Source organism: Lissotriton helveticus, chromosome 5_1, assembly GCF_964261635.1.
Source record: "Lissotriton helveticus chromosome 5_1, aLisHel1.1, whole genome shotgun sequence".
NCBI classification, from domain to species: Eukaryota; Metazoa; Chordata; class Amphibia; order Caudata; family Salamandridae; genus Lissotriton; species Lissotriton helveticus.
The window spans coordinates 1,787,091,322-1,787,114,403 of NC_136065.1; the positions used below are offsets into that span (position 1 = coordinate 1,787,091,322).

At 44.0% G+C, this 23,082-nt stretch overlaps 1 protein-coding gene across 1 annotated transcript in view; it reads right to left on the minus strand.

The window, feature by feature from the left end:
* Window positions 1-23,082, minus strand: part of MRC2 (mannose receptor C-type 2) — a 545,797-nt gene that overhangs the window by 16,366 nt on the left and 506,349 nt on the right. Inside the window, 1 exon segment of the mRNA XM_078645096.1 lies at window positions 4,175-4,201. Within this exon segment, the coding sequence (XP_078501222.1) occupies window positions 4,175-4,201 (27 nt within the window).

The window sequence follows — 23,082 nt, forward strand, 5'->3', positions numbered from 1 at the left end:
TGGTGTGATTTACTGTGAATCCTAAGTCATGAAGCAGTTGAATGGTAGCGTGAGTGTGTTGTACACACTGGCTGTATGAGGTGGTTTATGAGCCAGTCGTCCAGATATGGGAAAACATGAATATGTTGTCTTCTTAAGTGTGCTGCTACTACTGCTAGGCATTTGGTAAACACCCTTGGCGCTGTTGTGACTCCGAATGGGAGCACTTTGAACTGGTAGTGCTGCCCGTCCAGCACAAATCTGAGATATTTTCTGTATGCTGCGTGAATGGGAATATGAAAGTAGGCATCCTTGAGATCTAGAGTGACAAGGAAGTCGTTTAGTACCAGTAGTGGAAGGACCTGTTGGAGTGTGACCATATGGAAATGGTCCGACTGTATGTAGAGATCCGTCCTTTTTTGGTATTAGGAAATATAGCGAGTATACTCCTTTGTTTTTCTGATGCTCTGGAACTATTTCTATTGCATTCTTCTGCAGGAGGGATATTACCTCTTGTCTGAGCAATGTTAAATGTTCCTGTGACATTGGACGCTGCCTGGGTGGTATGTTTGGGGGGGTAGACTTTAGTTCCAGACAGTAACCTGATTGAATTATTTGTAACACCCACCTGTCAGATGTGATGTTTTCCCATGCTGGCAGGTATTGTTGTAGTCTTCCCCCGACAGGAGTGGAATGGGACGGGGGAAGGGGAAGGGAGCCATTGGGCAGGGGTAGAGGCAGAGCGGGAGTTATTATTTTTACCTCTGCCCTTGTTATTGTTACCCCTGTAACCACCCCTTTGGTAGCCCTTGCCGTAAGTGGTGTGTGGGGGCTTTGTATGAGGTAGAAGCTGTGTCTGAGGAATATCCTCTAGTGGCACCTCTATAGGATGAGCGACGAAATGAATGTCTGGGAGCCTGCGACTGCAGGGCTCCCATAGATTTGGCGGTGTCTGTATCTTTCTTCATTTTTTCAAGAGATACATCGACATTGGGTCCGAATAGGTGTTGCTCATCAAAAGGTTGATTAAGAATGGCACGTTGTACCTCAGGTTTGAAACCTGATATACGTAGCCAGGCGTGTCTGCGTAGTAAAACGCTGGTATTAACAGCCCTAGACGCAGTATCTGCTGCATCCAGGGCACACCTAATGGAGGTGTTTGTAATGTTTTTACCCTCTTGGATGAGTTTGTTAGCTCTATCCTTGTACCTGTCAGGGAGGTGTCTCATTAGTGACTCTAACTCGTCATAATATGCCCTATCATATGTGGCTAACAATCCCTGTGTATTGGCGATACGCCACATGTTTGCTGCTTGAGACGCAGTTCTTTTCCCTGATGAGTCAAGTAACTTAGACTCTTTATCTGGTGGTGCGGCATCACCTGATGTTTGTGAGTTTGCTCTCTTGCGTGCGTTGGAAACTACAAGTGAGTCAGTGGTACCGGCCCTTTAATGTATGCCGGGTCTGAAGGGGCAGCTTTATATTTTTTCTCTATACTAGGGTTAATGACCCGAGTTCTGACTGGGTCTTTGAAGACTTCAGAAGCGTGCTTAATCACTCCTTTAAGAATTGGTAAAATGGAGGTGGACCTTTATGCATTATCAAAGGTATCCGTTAGGAAGTCTTCCTCTACAGGGTCTTTATGAATGTCTACAACATGATATTGTGCAGCCCTGTGTATTAATTCATTAAACCCTATAGCGTCTACTGGTGGGGAAGGCCTTGAGGGGTACAAGTCATCTGAGGGACATTTGGGACATCTGGAGTGGTATAATCATCCCATAGGTCAGGTGATGCTGTAGGCGTGACTGGATCAGGTATGTTACCCCCCATATCATCAGAGCTATCCTCCCTGTTGTCATCATCTTGTACTATAGAGGATGCTGGGGAATGCTGTGGTATGGGAGCATGTGGTGATGGCATAGGTGTAGGAGAAGGGGAAGGCAGTATTAAAAGCGAGGTAGCCATGTCCTTCTTCTTTGCATGCGGAGCTGGAGCTGGTTTGTCCAGTGGTCGCTTCTTTGAGGCCAAAATCAACTGTCCAGTGATTGGGTCTCTAGCGAGAGTCTTTTGAGCAGGGTCTGGATAAAATAAGTCTTCTGCTGGAGTCCGATCTTTTGGTGCGGGTGAAAGTTTCGGCACCGAAGCGGGTTGTTTTGTTTTTTTGACAATGTCCTTTGTCGGGGAAGCAGGAGTCTTTTTCGGCTCCAAAGCTTTTTTCGGCTCCAAAGCTTTTTTCGGTTCCGAAGGTTTTTTCGGTTCCGGTATTGTTTTTGGATCCGATGGTTTCTTTGGATCAGGTTGTTTTTTCGGTTCCGGTGTTTTTTTGGAATCCGAAGCGGCTTTGCTTGGTTCCGACCTGGGTTGCGGTGCCGAAGGAGTAGTGGGTTTCGGCGCCGATGGTTTGGACGTCAGCGTAGCTGGTGTCGTTGTCTTTTTCGGTGCCGGTAAGTTGGCGCCGGCACCATGCGAAGGCTGACTCGAGCCCGAGTCGCCTGAAGGCTTAATTGGCTTCTTAGCCGGGCCCGAAGGTGGGGCAGTAGAAGCGGAGTTTCGGTGTGACCGGGGCCTTCTTTGGATGTGTCGAGGAAGGGTTGGGGTCGACGGTTTTACTTACGACCTGCTGCACTGCAGTGATGTCCTTGACTTCCGATTCCACTTCTTCTTCTTCTTCTTCTTCTTCTTCGGAACCACTGTCGACGTCATGTTGTTCTGGGACGTTGACGCCTTCCTCAAAGATGTTGTGCGGAATGGAAGTTGAAGATCGAACAATTGTTCTTCTCGCTCTTCGGTCCCGGATAGTCTTTTTGGAGCGGAAAGAGGCACAAGCGGAACAGTCTTTGGCCTCGTGCTCCGGATAGAGGCACAGGTTACACACTTCATGATGGACGGTGTGGGGAAACTTCGACCCACATTGAGGACACTTTTTAAATGGCGTCCTTTCCATGAGCTGGAGTTGAGGCCTAGCTAGGCCCGAAGGCCGTCGACGACGACCAGAATTGAAGTATTCAATGTTGAAGAATAGTGTCGAGTAGAAAAGCGTTTAAAACTTATTTCCTGTAAGTTGGTGAGGATTGCGCGCGGAAGGAAATCGGTTTCAACACGGACCGCTGGAAACACATCCGAGCCCGGTGATGGAAAAAAACAATCTGGGGATGGAGCCGATGCCCATGCGCAGTATCATCCAAAGGAGGAGTCACCTATCCCGTGACTTCCAAAGACTTTTCTACAACAAAACAAACTTCAAACATCTGGTCCCAACACTAGGTGGCAATCTATACATAGTGTGCAATCTGCAGCTCAAATGCCTTGAACAGAACGTTTTATACTGAAGCTTCGTGACTGGTTCATCTTGTCCTGTGGCACTCTCGATTACTTTATGTCACTACAAGACTATTGGGATTGTTTTTCGAATTTGGAGTAATATTGGTCCACAATATTGTGTTATGTCTAGGACCTATTATATATTGATTTTGGGTGTGCCGTATTAGGTTATTCTTTTGGTATTTGTAATGGCAGGTTGATTTTTCAACTTGTTAATAGCACTTCTGGGTAGTGAGTGCCTTCAGGTTGCTAAGCACCCCGCTGTACATACAGCAACTGTTTATTTATCACGCCATTAATTGTGTTTGCAATATACTTGTTCTTTTTGATGTGCAGTTTTTCCCTGTTAGGGAACACACCTACCTTTTTGTGTAATTGACTATTCATATAAACTCTGGATGGCTACGACTACAATACATGAGGGTTATGATTGATACAGAAACAGAAAACCCAATCAAGCTCTGAGAACCCCAATAAACCAACTTTTATTCAACCCACATCAGCCATACAGAATCTGGGACCCTGATCGAAATCCACCAATGCTCCTTGGTCCTTTCGTGACTTGCAGTTTCCCCTACAAAGGGAACCACACAGCACTGCTAATTTGCATTTATTTTGTAAACCAGTACCTCTTACTGTTTCAGAAGTACAAACCCTTACAGCTCTGCCAGCGCCCACTACTGCCTTAGCTCAGAGTTTGCAGACTAGTCGCGTGGCAAGTGCATCCACTAGGTCTGCCGGCATGTGACAAAGCTCTGCCTGTCATTTATGGCAGCTAGTACTTTTATAATCACTGTTTACCGATATGTGCAAGAATGCTCCTTCACACCAATAAAGCAATGGAAATCTATTTAGTTTCATATTTACTTACTCAATTTTGAAAAACTGCTTTCTTGTGCTGAAAAAAAACAGAAATAGGGAATTAGAAACACAGAAATCGACTACGGGACATTTATGTTGCATAAAGTAACAGAAAATATGTTCAATACTTTCCTATCATTTAGGAATTTCCGAAATCTTCACCTTATAAGTGGAGAGCTCTGTTTCCTGTGCTGCGAGAGCATTCATAACCTGTTAAGCCACTTCCAGTATAATACAGGCCATGTGCCCTCCATTGCTTGAGGCTATCTGATCTGAGTCAATCTCTGCACAGGTTAAATAGGGGATCTTTCTAAATGAACAGAAATTGAGGTGAAACCAATAGGACACAATGCTGCATATAGTAGATGTGCTGGGGCATTCATAGCCGATAAGATATTGCACTGCTACATTAAACAAATATATGGGCAGAATATACAGAGCATAAAAGGTGCAAACAAGTCACTGGAGTTGCCACAGTTCAGCTGCAAAGATTCTTCTTTAGTATTTACAAAAACTTAGCTTACCTGTAACACTGGTCAATAGTGTGTGTTATGTGGGGCTATTAGACATAGGAATAGGTTGTCATCGAGCTAGCCTCTGTGGATACTGTGGCAGCATAAATATGTTTATTTCCTAAATAATGTGATATAATCTTAATGAGACCATATACTCGCACCCGGTACCCTGCTTATTATCAATATGATTGCTTTTAATTTACCTGCCACCATGGAAAGCTAACATAGGGCTATTTTTACCATGTAATGTTGTACTTTTTACCACTAGGATGAAGTGTCATAAAGGGCTGACCTTTTTATGTGAATATTTCTCGTATGAATTTCATAATGATGTTTTTCTTAAATTGAATGTCTCGTCCCTTTTTATGACGGTCTGTTTTTGAACTGGCTGTTTTTTTTTAAAAGCGATGAGTTGTTTATGAATTTCGTGTTGATATACATTTTAGATCGATTATACCACTGTGCTATGGAGTAACCGTTTATCTGACTTTTTTGCAACATCTCGGTTTATAACTATCAAAAAGGCGGAACACTGTTTTGTCTGTTTACATTTTTAATAGTCCTTAAGATCATCAGGACATGAACTTTTTATTGGTTCACATGATATTTTATACCATCTATTTTGGCGTACTTTTATGACTCTAATCAGCCGAATAAAGTTGATTGGACTTTGAATTTGCGTGTATAAACCTGACATCTAGTAGCTGCTAGGAACAAACGTTTCGTAAACAAAAACGTCAAAAGATCTAGCAGCGCCTGCAGATATTTTTCAAGCACATGATTGAGGCCAGTTTAAACTTCACACCTCTTTCCACTACTTTAAGAGACCAGATCTGACACAGGAAATAATGCATCACTCATCAAGCTGAAAAACCTTTGTTTCAGGAGTGTAACACATTCTTTTGCGCATTAATTCATTTCAGATTCAGATTCTGTGTAGTAGACCCAATAAAGGCATGATCAGAGAAAAACAGAGGCGTGATCAGGGTGAAAGTGGTCCTATAGCAGTTTCTCATCACTTTACATTCAACCTATGAATCTTTTTTTTTGTTCCTCATCTCAACCATGGCTGAACCATCAGAGCCGTGGGCTCGAAAGAGTGTGACTTGGAAGACTAAAATGCTGTCTCAGTACATGACTGGTAGGGGTCGGTCGTTTAAGAGGGAGCGCCAAGACCCTACAGCTAGATTAGCTTAACGCTAAGTCACAACCCCTTTAACAATATAAGATGGAACTTGCCATTAGCCAAATTACACCACCGCCTATGCCACAATTGACCTTAGGTATGAAGGACAGATGTGAATAAGCAAAAAGGAGTTCGACATGGCTTCGTAATCATAGGAACTGGGGGAAAAAAAAACAAAAAAAAACAAAAAAAAAAAACCCAGTTTCTACTCATTGAGACCAATCGAGTTTCAACCAAAAAGCTCTTTTTTCTGGTTTACCTCCTCTAGATAAATCTAGTTTCGATATAGAAAGCATGGAGGAGCTCCAATCTTGTAGAGTCGGTGGGGAGGCCTCTTTCCAACGCTTACAAATCTCTCGTCGAGCCACCAAAATTGAGTAGAACAAAAGGTTATTATTTGCACTACGCTTTTTGTCTTTTACTCCAAAGATTACAAGGCCTAAATCTATATTCACCATGGTACCTATAGAAGATGTTAGTCTGTTGCTTATTGATTGCCAGTAAACTGTTAGATGTGGGCAATCGTGAAACATATGTGCATCTGAGGCCTCGACTTGTCCACACCGAGGGCAGGCCACTGGTGTACCAGATGAAAATTTGGACAACCTCTGAGGCGAATAATAAGCCCTATGGAGGGTAAAGAGGTGATTTCTTCGCAGCCACGCTGGTTTTACAATATCCCATAACACGGTAAAGGATATTTCCCAAAGTTCATGCAGATTAGTTATCGGCAATAGACGACCCCAAAGATGATCTGGAAGGTGGAATATTCCGTCTATTTCCTCTAAGATTAAATTATAGAAATGGGAAACCTCTTTGGTTTTTAGGGCATTGTCAAGTAGGGAGGATTCTAGTTGGCTGATATCACCCAATAAAGGGATTAGTTGGCGAGTGGAGTCAGATTTTTGTGCTGCTGCCCAACTGGAGATCTGGAGAAATTTCAGTCTTGATAAGTTTGAGCCTACCCTACTCACTAGATGTTCCCAGGAATACATTTCCCCTTCAAAAAAGAGATCACCCCAAGTCAAAATCCCAGCTTCTTTTAGCGGGCTTATCAATGCATCTTTAGTCCATTCAGGTGGAGCTGGAAGATCCCATATAGGAGAACCGTTGGAATAGTAGCCTATTTTGGTAGTAGTTCTAAGGTTGTACCAGGTTCTTGCCAGACCCTGTAGTATCTTCAACTTAATTTTCTTTAAAAATTTTGGATCTCCAAACTTAAATAAAAATCCTGTTTGATTTAAGCCTTCACATTTTAGTAGTGTAGAAAACATAAGGCCTATGCCCTGATCTTTTGGAGTTTTAAATAGGATTCGAGCATGTGCCAACTGGAATGCCCAAGCATAGATTTGGTTATCGGGGCCAGCCAGACCCCCCTTCTCCCTACGGCGCCTTAGTTTATTCCAAGAGATTCTTACAGACTTATTCCTCCATATAAATGAAGTAATGTCACTTTGCATCTTTGCTATCATTTTCTTCTCAAAGTAAAGTGGTAAACTGTTGAAAATAAAGGTCAATTTAGGCAGGATGGACATCTTGACCAGATTCGAGCGGCCTAAGAGCGTCAATGGGAGATGTCTCCAAGAATTCATTAAGTTCCTGCAGTCTTTGGCTACCTGGGTAAAATTTATGTGGGCAATCTGGTTGATATCATTTAAAATTTTAATACCTAAATATCTCATATTGTCACAGGGTTGTACTGGTAATGTCGTATTAGTAATGTTCCATACCATTACCTCGGTTTTTCAACCTATGAATCTTGCCTGGATTCTGACTTCAGACATAATTTGTCTGCTAAACTGCTTTCTAAACCAAACAGCCAAAGTAGAAAACCAGAGTAAAGAGTTATTAAAAATCCAAATTAATGATGAAGTCAGATTTGGAATAAATATTAGAAGATTACTATTCACTTGCCTGAACTTCCTGGAGGTTAATTTGTATTGGCTTTCTAGCATTTCCCAACCAGTAACTATCCTTAAATAGGTGTGAAAGGCTCCCAGGAACAAACAGTAGGCTGACTTGAATGGGCAGAGATGACTCCTCTGAACGTGCAGGGTAGGGGAATCCTTTTTGACATTACACAATCAAATCCTGCTTAAGTGTCAAAACCTGCTTGACAGGTCTGCTGAGGAAAGTGGGAATAATCTTGTCCCAGAATTCCTAAGTATGCAATCACAATGATGGCTACTTCTGAAAAACTGCGTCCACTTAACAGTAGCCCACCTTAGGTGTGGTACTAGCCTGGAGGTGTTATGCTTCCCTGACTAGCTAATGTTCCCCCCTGTCCAGGTGCCAAGGGGGCTTTGAATGCAGGGGGCAGAGACAGGGGAGTGGCGCTCTCTCCTGGGAGGGAGGCCAGATTCGCATTCCAAAGGAGGCAGTTTATTTGAAGCTCGCCGGCCCAAGGAGGCCAATCGGCAGGTCATCCTGTGGGAGGGGTGTTACACCCTCTTCAAGGATAGGCTTTTGTTCTGGGCCTCCTGAGAGCAAAGGCTTTTAAACTAGGAGGTCAGAACAGAGTCTCGAGAGGCGGGCTGGCAGAAACCAGTCAGAAAAGACACCAGAGACTGGTTAGTTTTCAGGGGGTTCCTCTAAGGTGCCTCTTGGTTGCAGGTATTGGTAAACCTAACACTGGCATCAGTGTGGGTTTACCAATAAGAGATGTTTGATACCAAACATCCTAGTTTTCAGTGAAGCCATCATGTAGTTGGTGAACTCGTTTTCACTAGTGTCCAGCATATGTTTTAAAATGATTTACCTGGTCACTTGTACTGGCAGTAACAGGACTGACCAGCACAGAGGCATATCTACTCATGCAGATATGTCCTCACTTTTAATATAATGCACCCTGCCATAGGGCTGTAAAGCATGCTGTAGGGGTGATTTACAACTATTACATGCAGTGTTAGGGTACATGGCACACAGGGATGCGAGACACGCGTTTCCACTATTGTCTGCACCAAGACACGGTGCATGTAATAACAGGCCTGCATGTGCTTGGTAAGGTGTCCCTTAGGGTGGCACAATTCCTGCTGCTGCCCTTAGGGACCCGCTTTAGTACCCCAGGCCCTAGGGACCACGGGTACCATTTACTTGGGACTTACAGAGGGGGCTAAAGGTTTTGCCCATTGGGGAAAACAATTGAAACTTTTTAAGGAAAGAACACTGGTACTGGGGGCCTGGTTAACAGGAACCCTGTGCATCAAATTCTAGGCAAAAAGTGTGTGTGGGGTGGGGGGGCAGGTGAGGGGGTACAGCACAAAAGGAAAATGCTACTTACCAGTATGCATCTGTTCTTGGCATGTAGAGCTGCAGAGTTACACACTGTGCATAGATCGCCACCTAGTGTTGGGCCCGGATGTTTGCAGTTTGTTTTTGTCCTGAAAAGTTCTTTGGAAGTCACAAGATAGGTGACTCCTCCTTTGGACCACATAGCGCATAGGCATCGGCTCCATCCTCAGGTTGTTTTTCGCCATTAGGGAAATTATGGAGCTTTGCAAGAAAAGGAAGGAGGTCCATGTAAGCTGTATCTAATTAAGATAATACTGGAACAGACAAGGGTGGCCGGGGAGGTGGGTGGGTGTGTGTAACTCTGCAGCTCTACATGCCAAGAACAGATGCATACCGGTAAGTAGCATTTTCCGTTCGAGGCATATGACCTGCAGATTACACACTGTGCATAGATTGTATAGCAGTATCCACTCTTAGCGGCGACCACCCCTATCTGTTGCAGTAGTTTGAAATAATGTTTTGAGAACAGCCTGGCCCACATTAGCTTGTTGTTTGGTGTGCACATCTACACAATAGTGCTTTGTGACTGTGTACGGTGTAGACCACATAGCTGCTCTGCAGATGTCATCTAGGGGAATGTTCCCTAAAAATGCCATTGAAGCCCCTATTTTCCTTGTAGAGTGGGCTTTAGGAGGAACAGATAACGTACATTTAGCTTTGTGGTAACAAATTAGTATGCATTTGACAATCCATCTAGCTATCCCAGATTTTGAAATGGGATTACCCTTATGTGGTGGTGAGAAAGACACAAAAAGTTGTTTGGTCTAACGAAAGGGTTGTGTTCTCTCGATGTTGTATAGCAATGCTCTTTTGACATATAGGGTATGAAGAGCTCCTTCTGCTACTGTCTGTGGCTGCGAGAAAAAAACGGGCAGTTCCACAGATTGATTGAGGTGGAAGGGAGAAATGACTTTGGGCAGGAACTTTGGATTAGTACGGAGAACAACCTTATTATGATGCATTTGCAAGAAGGGTTTTTGAATGGTTAGTGCTTGTAGTTCACTAACTCTTTGCAGAGAAGTAATAGCTACTAGGAACGCAACCTTCCATGTTAAAAATTGTAGTTCACATTTATGTAAGGGTTCGAAGGGAGGTCCCATTAGACGTGTGAGAACAATGTTTAAATTCCACAGAGGTGAAGGTGGTACTCTGGGAGGAATTATTCTCTTAAGGCCTTCCATAAAGGCTTTAATAGCAGGCACTCTGAACAGAGATAGATGCTGTCTGTTTTGCAGATATGCTGCTATTGCAGCAAGATGCAGTCTAATAGACGTGTAGGCTAAGTTACATCTTTGGAGGTGCAGGAAGTATCCTATGATGTGTTGAATAGACACGTCTAGGGGATTAATATTGTTGTTGTAACAATATATTACAAAGCGCTTCCACTTAGCTGCATAACATGCTATAGTGGTTGGACGTCTAGCTTATTTTATGACATTCATGCAGTCTGAAGGAAGGTTAAGATATCCAAATTCTAGGATTTCAGGAGCTAGATTGCAAGGTTGAGCTGAGCTGGGTCCGGGTGCATGATCTCTCACGGTTCTGTGTTAAAAGGTGTGGAGACAGGTATCATTTTTGGTGCGGTACTACAGACAGTTGTAGCAGTGTGGTGTACCACGGCTGTCTGGCCCACATTGGAGCAACTAGGATGAGGGTCAGAGAATGCTGCTGTAGTTTGCATACTACTAGTGGCATGAGTGGTAGAGGTGGAAAAGCGTACGCAAATTTGTTTGACCAGGTCATCCATAGCTCATTGCCTTTGGACAGTGGGTGTGAATTTCTGGCGGCGGAGCTTGGGCATTTGGCGCTTTCGTGGGTGACAAAGAGGTCTATCTGAGGTTGTCCCCACATCTGAAAGAATGGTTGAAGAACTTGCGTATGAAGTTCCCACACGTGGATCTGTTGTGTCTGACGACTTAACAGATCTGCTATGGTATTTTGTACTTCTGGAACATGCTGGGCTAGAAGGAATATGTTTTGAGGTATAGCCCACAGGCATATGTCCTGTGCTAGTTGAGAGAGTTGTAGGGAGTGTGTTCCGCCCTGTTTCTGTATGTAATACATGGCTGTCATGTTGTCTGTGTGGACTAACACAGCTTTGTTTGATACTTGCTTTTGGAAAGCTTTCAGTGCTAGGAATATAGCTAATAACTCCAGGTGATTGATATGGAGTAACTTTTGTTGTGGTGTCCACCTGCCTTGCATGGTGTGTTGCAGTAGGTGGGCTCCCCAGCCGGAGATCGATGCGTCCGCTGTCAAGACTATTTGAGGAACGGGCTCTAGGAACGGTCGCCCTTTGGAAAGTTTTTGGGTGTTCCACCACTGCACAGAGTGATGCGTCCGACAGTCTACCAACACTAGCTTGGTCTGCTAATTGACCTTGAGCCTGGTTCCATTGATGTGATAAGCACTCTTGAAGAGGACGCATTTGGAGTCTTGCATGGGGCACTATGAAAATGCAAGAGGCCATCATCCCTATGAGTTGCATGAACACTCGTGCTGGAAGGGAATGTTGTGGCTGAAACTTTGTGAGAAGAGCTTGCATGCTGGCTATCCTTACTGGAGTTGGATAAGCTAGCGCTGTTGAGGTGTTTATTGTGGCACCAAGGTACTGTTGTACTTAGGATGGTTGCAGATGAGACTTGGTGTGGTTTATTGTGAACCCCAAGTTGTGTATCAGTTGGATTGTGGCATGGGTGTGTTCCACACTCTGGTTGTATGAGCTGGCTTTTATGAGCCAGTCATCGAGGTACGGGAAGACGTGGATGTGCTGTCTTCTTAAATGTACCGCCACTACTGCTAGGCAATTGGTGAATACCCTTGGTGCTGTTGTGACTCCGAATGGGAGTACTTTGAATTGATAGTGCTGCCTGTCTATTTCAATTCTGAGGTACTTCCTGTGAGCTTTGTGAATGGGAATGTGGAGGTATGCATCCTTGAGATCTAGAGTAGCAAGGAAGTCGTTTTGTAACTGGAGAGGAAGGACTTGTTGAAGTGTGACCATGTGAAAATGGTCTGACTGTATGTATATGTTTAGCGGTCTGAGGTCTAGAATAGGCCTTAGAGAGCCGTCCTTCTTTGGGATAAGAATGTATAGTGAGTAAACTCCCTTGTTTTGTTGGTGCAGAGGAACTGGTTCTATTGCACTTTAATCTAGCAAGGATAGTACTTTTTGCTTTAGCAGTGATAGATGCTCTTGTGACATTGGACGCTGTTTGGGTGGTACGTTTGGGGGGTAGATGTTAGTTCTAGACAGTAACCTGTTTGAATAATTTGTCGCACACACCTGTCTGGTGTGATGTTGGTCCAAGCAGGAAGGAATTGTTGAAGTCTTCCCCCCACAGGAGTGGAATGGTAGGGGGGAAGCGGAGGAAAGTCATTGGGTAGGGGTGGAGGCAGAGCAGGAGTTGTTGGTTTTGCCTCTGCCCTTGTTGTTACCCCTATAACCCCCTCCTTGGTAGCCCTTAGTAAATGTGGATTGACTAGGGGTTTTATAGGAAGTGGAGGAGCTATCGAAGGCGTAGCCTCTTGTGTTGCCTCTATATGATGAGCGACGAAAAGAACGTCTGGGAGCTTGCAATTGCAAAGCTCCCATAGATTTAGCTGTGTCGGTGTCTTTTTTCATTTTCACTAAAGATACATCGACATTAGGGCCAAATAGGTGTTGTTCATCAAATGGCTGATTGAGGATGGAATTTTGTACTTCAGGTTTAAAACCTGAAATACGTAGCCAGGCATGCCTACGCAGAAGGACACTAGTATTAATTGCCCTTGAGGCAGTATCTGCGGCATCTAGGGCACAACGAATGGAGGTATTGGTGATATTTTTACCTTCCTGTATGAGTTAATTGGCCCGGTTTTTATATTTATCAGGTAGATGCTGCATTATGGATTCTAGTTCATCATAATGTGCCCTGTCATATCTTGCCAATAGCGCTTGTGTTTTGGCAATGCGCCATATGTTAGCTGCCTGTGACGCTGTGCGCATACCAGAGGCGTCAAGGAGTTTAGATTCCTTATCTGGTGGTGAGGCCTCACCTGATGTTTCTGAATTAGCACGTTTGAGTGCATTTGATACTACTAAAGAATCTAGTGGTGCTGGACCTCTAATGTAAACTGGATCTGTAGGGGCAGCTTTGTATTTTTTCTCAATGCGAGGGTTGAGGACCCGAGCCCTGACAGGATCTTTAAATACCTCTGTTGCATGCTTAGTGACCCCTTTAAGCATTGACAAAATGGCAGTGGACCGTTGTGTATTATCAAAAGTGTCCAATAGGAAATCTTCCTCCACAGTATTGGTGTGCAAGTCAACCCCATGGTACTGGGCAGCTCTCTGTACTAATAGGTTAAAACCTATAGTGTCCTCTGGTGGGGAAGGCCTGGAGGGATATACATCGTCTTGGAGGACGTAAGGCACATCAGGGGTGTTATAATCATCCCATGGATTAGGTGACTGAGGGGGACTATTGGTCCCTGCTGGGTCATGTGCACCCCCACCTGTGTCATCAGAGTCTGTATCTACATCATCATCTGGATTAGTGCATGGTGTAGGCGAATGATGTGGTGGAGGAGGTGTAGGAGGAGGAATAGAATGGGGAGGTGGTGGAGAAAGGACCCTTAATGGAGAGGTTGCAATATCTCTCTTCTTTAGAGGAGGAGGAGGTGCAGGTACCTCTAGTGGTCTCTTCTTTGAGCTAGTTGGCAAGTCTTAGGATCCTTTACAAGAGTCCTGTGAGTAGGATCTGGTGTAAAAAGCTCTTCTGTGTAGGGCAGATCCTTCGGCGATGAAGTTTTCGGTTCCGGAGGTTTTTTTGGCACCTACTCGTTAGCTGGTCTAGTGCCTTTTGGCTTAGTAGTATGACCTTTCGAAATGTCTTTTACCGGAACATGTTTTTTCAGTTCCGGGTGTTTTTTCGGACCCGAAGTGTGTGATTCGGGACCTTTATGCAGTTTTTTACTCTGCTTCGAGTGCGGTTTTGGCATCGATGAGCCTGTGCCAGTCTTCGGCGCAGAGTGCTTAGGTGTTGGAGCAGCGGTCGGCGTGGTTGAGGAAGATGGCTTCTTCTTCGGTGTCGGTATGGGATCGGCACCGGGAATAGGCTGATTAGAGCCCGAGCCGCCTGAAGGCTTAGTAGGCTTCTTTGCCGGGCCCGAAGGCAGGGCGTGGGAAGCAGTCTCTCGGTGTGCACCCGGGACCGAAGGTGAGGGTGTGACCGAAGCCTTTTTTGAGGGTGTCGAGGAAGGGTTGGGGTCGACGGTCTTACTTACGATCCGTTGAGCTGGAGTGATGTCCTCGACGTCTGAGTCTTCGGCATCAGAGGAGCTGGCACTTTCTTCCGCTCGCTGGCGTTCTGGCATGTCGACGCCCTCTTCAAAGATGTCGTCGGGGATCGAAGCTGACGAGCGAGCCATGGTTCTTCGAGCTCGTCGGACCCGAATCGTCTTTTTGGAGCGGAAAGAGGCACAAGCGGAACAGTCTTTGGCCTCGTGCTCCGGTGAGAGGCAAAGGTTGCACACCTCATGTATATCTGTATGGAGAAACTTCGACCCATATCGAGGACACTTCTTGAATGGCGTCCTTTCCATGAGCCAAAGAGTAAGGCCCAGGTAGGCCCGAAGGCCTTCGTCGACGACCGGAATCGAAGACTTCGAAGTGGTGAAGAATCGCACCTATGGGGAGCACGATCGAAACAATATCGTCGAACTGGGTGAGGATTGCGCGACGAAGGAAATTTGGTTCTAAACCGGAGCGCAGGAAACACATCCGAGCCCGATGACCATGCGCAATGTGGTCCAAAGGAGGAGTCACCTATCTCGCGACTTCCAAAGAACTTTTCAGGACAAAAACAAACTGCAAACATCCGGGCTCAACACTAGGTGGCGATCTATGCACAGTGTGTAATCTGCAGCTCATATGCCTCGAACACCCAGTTTCCTAGAAGGACATATTTGCTTGAGCAGATACACCCCTGTGCTGGCCAGTTCGATTACTGAAAGTACAAGTAAACAGGGAAGCCATCTTAACGTATATACACAGAGCACTGGTCAAAAGGAGTTTCCCAGCTACATAAGGGCTTCACTGAAACCTATAGTATTTGGTATCAAACACCTCGTATTACATGCACCCAGAGTGTACCTTAGAGGCACCCCTGAACCCTACTAGCTTTCTAGCTGAATGGTCAAGTCCAGCCTGCCATCACAGACAAGTTTCTGACCCCCCTAGGAGGAGAGAGCTCTGCTCTCAGACAACAGAAAGAGTGCCTGCTCTGGGAAGAGGTGTTAACACCTCCTCCTCCAGGAAGGCTAGTAAATCAGCATATCAAGGCAGGAGGCTTTAAAGGCCTCTGCAGCATTTGATATGCGACCCAAGGCTTCCCCAGACAGGAGAGATACCACCCCTGCCCTGGGCCCAACTTGCACCAGAAAAAGTGGGAAAATTAGTTATGCAGGAGGCGAGTTGCACTGTCAGGCTGGACACACCTCTAGGGTGAACAAGCCTGAAGTGAACACATATTTAAAGGTTCCACCATCTTCTGTGTGGTGGAATTAGGAAATCTGGGACAGGGGGATGCCCACCCTGCAAAGGAAGTGGTCATCTACAGGGTGAGTGACTCCAGGGGTAACTGGCTACTACCCTTGACTTCCCCTTAACGACCCTAAAATGAGTATTTAGGGGACCCCTGATACCAGATGTCAGATTTCAAAGGAAACAAAAGACGGAGTGGACAAAGAAGACTGCTGACCAGAGAATTGAGGAGCACGACTGACTTGGCGCCAACCCTGTCAGCTTTCCTGTCACCCTTGTGGAGCAGTCCTGACGCTGTGCAGGCTCCAAGAGACCCAGAGGGCTGGCAGTGCTTTGTCAATTGGCAAAAAAACTCCCTTGGGGTATAGGAGCTATTCCCCTGCAGCTGCAGACACCAAAGATGCATAAGAAGATCCGGTTCACTGACCTGCCGCTCACCGGGACTACCGAAGCAGCAGCCGGCCAGGAAGAGGGAGCCAGGCTCCAATAGGTCAGATCCATTCTTCCTCTATGTGTGGGGTTGCCAGACCGACCAGAGCAGCACAGAACCAGTATCTTATTGTGCTGGACCCCTCGCAGCAGCCAACGTTTGCTGTGTCCAGTCCAGACACTAACGCTAAGGAAAACCAACATGAATGTCAAGGGACTTCAGGGGCAGTGAGACTCACTTCGTGAGCTGCCCAGCTGTCCTGTTTGTCCCTCTTCACCAGAAACCTAAACAAAGAAGTGAGTCTTCGACCACCACCGCCCTATGCCTAAAAGTACCTGTGCACCTGCATTTCAGAGCCCGAGTCCAAGGGAGGTGACGGTGGCAACGGGGTCCCCAGACCCACAAGAGCCGACCCCATCCTTGGATCTGGCCAGACTGGACTTCCAGTCGCCGCTTACAGCCTCTTTCTGCATGTCCCCTCCAACCAAGAATGACTCAACGCAGAAACCTGATGCCAAAACACACCACTATACCCAAGCCCCAAAGCCGAAAAAGTAGATCATTGGTGTCCCCTGTGCCCAAGAGTCTCAAGGGTCGAGTTCTCTTGTGGGTTCTCCAAGTCCCAGCTTGCAGCCTCTTTCTGACCAGCCCGTTCCCTATTGATGTGAATGAGGCACCCAACACGGTAACCCAACTCTGCACCCGGACGCCCCAGAGACTCCAGAAGTGACCTGTTGGTGTGGTCTTGGACCTTGCCCCATACTCACTGTGAGTCCCGGAGAACAGTCCTGAATGCAGTACATATTTTTCCCTAATACAATAACATACCGCACCCAACAATTGTATTGTCAACTTTTGAAAACTGTAAAAACTCATAACTCGTTAAGTACTCATCTGATTCAGATGATCTTGGTATCTAAATTCATATAAAAGTGTGTGTTAATTTTATAAATTAATGTCGCATTTCTTTATTGAGTGCAAGTCTAACTTACTGCCTTTGTGTATGCAATACATGCTTAGCACTATGTAATGAAGAGGTTGAAAATCCAAGATAATTCCAAGTAAAATCCAAGGTTTATTGAACTGCAGCACAGTACATCCACTCTCCAAGTTACCAGTCCTTTTTCTCCACCCCAATCCATTTCAGACCATAACAATTCTAAATGGAATCCATAACACAATGTGCATGAGCAGCTATGAAGAGACATTCTATTTAAAAGGGAAATATGTACAACATTGGAATTTGTATTAAAAGGGAAATATCTGTAAACAAGAATACTACACATTTTCCCCCTAAAGAAAATTAAGTGACTACGTAAACATTAAAAAAAACAAATCCTTACACATAAAAGAAACTACTGGTTATAATAGAAAATTTAAGACACACATTTGGATACTCTTCTAACATTCCATCTTTTGCCATCTTGTGTGACAACGCTATTGTGATATACTTTCACAACCTTCATAGGTTTGCCAAACTTTGTCTCACCTTTGGTAATATAACCAGGTTTACGAATCCTAACCACATCACCTACCATAAAAGCAGGTTGTTTGACTTTCATCCTAGTATCATAATCACTTTTGTATTTGCACTGTTTGAGTTCCACTTTCTCAGCTACATCCTTGACATTTACATCAACCATGCGATAACCAGCACTTTTCTTAAACCACCAAGGACATAGGTTAGATACAGGATCTCTACCCTTTAGTAGGCAGAAAGGAGAAACTTCTGTAGTGGCATGAGGCGTTATACGGTACAGCCATAACTTTTCTCTCAATTTCTCCTTCCACATTCCCCCAAACTTCCGAGCCCATAGGATATCTTGTTTGAGAACCCTGTTATATCTCTCCACTAGCCCATTTCCTTGTGGTTCATACAGAGCAGTGGTGCAATGCTTTATACCATAAGTACTCAAAAACTCCAACATCTCTGAAGATTTGAACTGTACCCCATTATCTGATACAATGCTTTCTGGGAATCCTTCTCTTGAAAATATCTTTCTCAAAAATAAAATAACACTTTCAGTGTTAGGATGAGGTACCAGTTTGACCTCAGGCCATTTGGAGTGATAATCCACAGCAACTATAGCGAACCTACACTCCTGTGGTAAAAAATTGAATGGGCCAGCAATATCGATCCCTAATTTCAGCCATGGATGATCTGGTCACTTCACGAGTCAAATGTGCCGGATCACATTTGCACGTCTTATCACTTTCAATGCACTCAGGACACTCTCTAACAAATTTATCTACAAACCTATCCACTCCTGGCCACCAGAAATTTGACCTAATTAATCTTTTCATGGACATGCCCATGTGACATTCATGACTCATTTGCAAAATAACATCTCTTACCGCAAAAGGTGGAATACATTTTCCAGCTCTGAATAGTAGATTTCCCTCTATGGCTAACTCATCAGCAACATTGTAAAATGGTATAACTTCAGCTGGAATTAATTCCTTAGAAGGCCAACCCACACTCACATAATCGCTCACTTTGCACAAGACATCATCCTCACTCATGCTTTTCATCCATAAATCTTCTGAAATGATACTGAATTTTTCAGACAATAATTCTGAAATGCTAGTTACGACTTCAGTATCTTCATCATCACTGACACTGGGATATGGTAATCTTGACAAACAATCTGCAGTCACATTGAGTTTCCCAGGCACATATTCTATGTCAAAACTATATTCTTGTAATCGTGACATCAATCTAGCAATACGAGCAGTCGCACTTAAACCTCCACCGGGTGAAAGAATACCCACCAAAGGCTTATGATCAGTACGTATCAAAAATCTTGCACCCCAAATATAATTCCGGAAATGTTCAACAGCCCAGACACATCCTAATAATTCCTTTTCGATTACAGCATATCGTTCTTCAGTGTTATTTAGAGATCTAGACGCGAATGCAACATTCCAGTCCTCCTTACCCGAACGTTGTGAAAGCACGCAACCTAGGCCATAAAGGCTAGCATCCGCTGTCAAAACACAAAGTTTGTTCAAACAAAACGGTCTAAGTGTAGGAGCTGACACCATGTCAAGTTTAATACTGTCAAAAGCGTTTTGTTGTTTAGTTCCCCACAAAATTCAACATCTTTCCTGGTTAGTTCTCTTAACGGCTCCACTTTAGTTGCGAAACCAACTATAAACTTACTGTAATATTCACAGAGTCCTAAAAATGATAACAATTTATCTTTGCAATCGGGTGCAGGAGCTTTCAGGATTGCATCAACTAATGATTTCTTAGGAGCAACACCATTCCCAGAAATAGTATGCCCTAAATATTCTATCTTCTTTTGAAATAACTTGCACTTTTTACTCTTAATGGTAAGACCAAACTTACTTAACATTTTACACACATTACTCAGGTGTTCCATATGTACTTCATCACTCTTAGAAAATACTAAAATGTCATCCTGAAAACACTTCGCATAGTCACTCATGTCTTTAAAAATATGATACATCGATCTCTGAAAAACTGAGGCTGCCGATGCCAAACCAAATGGCATCCGTTTGAATTGATATAATCCCTGAGGTGTAATAAATGCTGTGAGATGACGTGATTCCTCTGCTAACACTACCTGATGATACGCAGATCTCAAATCTAAGGTAGAAAAAACTACAGCCTCACGAATCATGCTCACTACTTCATTGATATTCGGCAGAGGATGACAATCTACTACTATATTAGCATTAAGTGCTCTCAAATCTATGCAAAGTCTCAGAGATTTATCAGGTTTGCGTGCCAAAACTACTGGCGAAACCTATTCTGACGATTCTATCTCCTCTATGACATCATTTTTTAACATATCTTTTAGAGTATCACTTAACTCTTCTCTAACATTGAGTGGTACAGGTCTAAGCTTTTGCACAACTGGTTCAGCTCGTTGTTTGAGCTTGATGACATGAGTGAACCCGCTTAGCTTACCTAACTTGTCTGAAAAAACTTCAGGAAACTCACACAAAAGTAACTTCCAAGCATTACTCTCTTCTACAAACATAACTCTTTTATTTAAATCATCTCTATCCTTTAACACCATGACTGGATCTTTGCTGCGTGGATTCAACGTAATGTTAAGTTTGAATTGATCGCGCCAACCTAGAACATTCACACCCTTTACTACAACATATAATTTGATGTACGCAGATTGATCCTTAAAATATATGGTGGAAGCAATATAACCAATGAAATCAATGTATGAACCATTGAAACCTTTTGCCATTACATCAGGAGGGCACAAATCACTCTTAGCAATCTTAGATTCATACATTTCATGAAAGTATTCTTCCGTTATGATGGTCCAAGGAGACCCAGAATCAGCCATTAGCTCTAGTTCAACACCCATAAATTTAACCACACACTTAGGAGAGTCCAACACATCCTCTTCAAGCAACCCTAAACTCACTAATGATACAATCATTCCTCTTTCTTTAAGGGATTCATTAGACACGACATGCTCACATCTTGACAAATTTGATCCCAAATCAGTGTCATCTCTCACACAAGAGACTTCCCCTTTTTTAAAATAATTACTTTTGTCCCCAATTTTCTTTTTGTCTTCCCTACAGGACTTGGAAAAATGACCAACTCTACCACATTTGTTGCACTCTTTTCCCAAGGCAGGACAAAACTTGAAGGAAGCTACATGATTGTAACTCCCACATCTAAAACATACAATGCGGTTACGTGATATATTCCTATAGTTTTGAAAACCTTTTGTAACATTGTTCATAGCACATACTTCTTCACTTAGTTTATCATTCTTGCTACCCCTAGTGCTCGTTTCTTCAATAGTTTTCATCCATTTGCTAGATTGTTCAAAAGCCTTGGCAGTGGAAATGCTTTCTAATAAAGTGGGATTACCTAATATCCACAATTGTTCCTGTGTTTTCTTACATTTAACATTGACAATTATCTGATCTCTGATCATTTCGTCTGTCATTGTACCAAAATTACATGAAACCACCAAAGCTCTCAAACCCGTAAAAAAATCATCAAAAGATTCATTTTCTTTCTGTGCCCTCGTATAAAACTTGTAACGATTCAGAGCAATACTGGTTGTGGGTTTGAAACGTGTTTCTACACGAAGCATTGCTTCATCAAATACACCAGAGTCACCAGGAACAGGTGGTAAATTTCTAACAATAGCTTGCCCTTCGGATCCTAAACAATGAAGAAAAATATTCTTTTTTCTTTCATTTCCCATCCTTTTACCCATCAATAGCCTTTAAATAAGTTAAAAACTCCTCCTTCCATCTGTTCCAGGGGATGACGGGAAGATCACCCTTACATTGTAAAAATTTCGAAGGAGGGTCAAACTGCATGGTGAAAATGATAATAGTACAAATTAAATAGTGAACAAAATTACAGAACATGGTAAACTAGATTTTGCATTTCGGTGCCTGCAGACTGCAGGGGAGTAGCTCTTCTACTCCAAGGAGATTGCATGGCAATTTGCAAAGACTGGCAGTCTCCTAGAGGTTTGGGAAGCTGGTCAGCTTCAGGATGAGCTTCTGGGTTGCGATTGTTGAGATATGGTGCAGCAGGAAGGGTTTGGTGCCAAAAGTCCACAACAGTCTTCAGTTCTCGCTCTTTCTTGCAGCTCTCGGTGTCCTTCTCTTCTTGATCAGTCAAATATAAAAACCTGGTGTACGGGGTGCCACCTACGTACTCAATTTAGGGACATTATAGGGAGTGACAGGTAGTAACCAATGGGCTACTTACCTTTAGGGTGTCTATACCCCCTATAAGACCAGTTCCTGTGGGAAGTGGGCATAACCTTGACCCAGACAGCCTAATTTAATCGAAATCAGAATGGGGGAATTCTTATAGTCATGTCACCGTCAAGTAGCCCACCCTAAGGGTGGTACTAGCCTGAGAGGGGGACACGCCTCCTAACTAGCTAATTTTCCCATCTGCCCTGGTGACAAATGGGCCCTGAGCAGGGGTGGCATTTCCCCAGTCTGGGGAAGCCTTGGGTCGCATATCAAAGGCAGCAGGGGCCTTTGAAGCTTCCTGTCTTTGTATGCTGATTGCTTTAGCCATTCTGCTTGGAGAATGTGACAACACCTCTGGCTGGATAAGGATTTGTCTCTGCCCTCAGAGACCGCGAGCACGGCAAACAGGAGGGATGCTATGTTGTGTCTTCATGTTTCTATGCGCCATGGCACGCAGCCTGCAATGGCAGTTTGCATGTAGGATTAGTGATCCCATTGAGTGGCACAATACATGCAGTAAGCCTTTAGAGACCCTCTTTAGCCTCCTTGCCCTAGGTATCAGAGGTACATTAACTAGTGACTTACAAGGGGTGTAAAAGGTTTTGCCAACTGGGGAAACAATTGTATAGTTTTAGGGAAAGAGATCCGGCACTGGGGACCTGGAAAGCAGGAACCCAGGACGCTTCTGTCAAAGTTGCATCAGATAACAGGCAAAAAGGGGCCCTTCCCTACACTAACCACTTAAAATTGTCAACATGTTTCCACCTAATGACGTGCCAAAGCTGGTCAGAAGTCTTCTTCAGGGCTACAGATCTCCCTATTTAATTCAGACATGCATTCCAAGCAAAAATATGAGGCAAAGGCTCTCATAGTTGTCTGTTGGTATTTCCTAAGGAACTCGAAAAATTATTTTATGGCAGAATATGGGATTCTTGGGTGGGAAGGACAGCGTCTACCTCTTGAAAGTGAGACTACAGAGGAGATGCCCCGCTTTCTGAACCATGAAACTCAAATTTATACCAAAGTTTGGGTTCTTTACTCATTAAAAAAAGCAACTTGCTTACATGTATTTCCTTCAGTACTCAAGTACACTGTGTGTTAATTATTTGCAAATAGGAGGACATCCTTGGGTTCTTTTCTCCTAACTCTCTCTTGGTGATTATATGTTTTAACAACTGCCTATCTAAGAATCAGCTATGATTTCCACAATTTTTGCTGCAGCTGGCAGAAGAGTGAAAGGAGA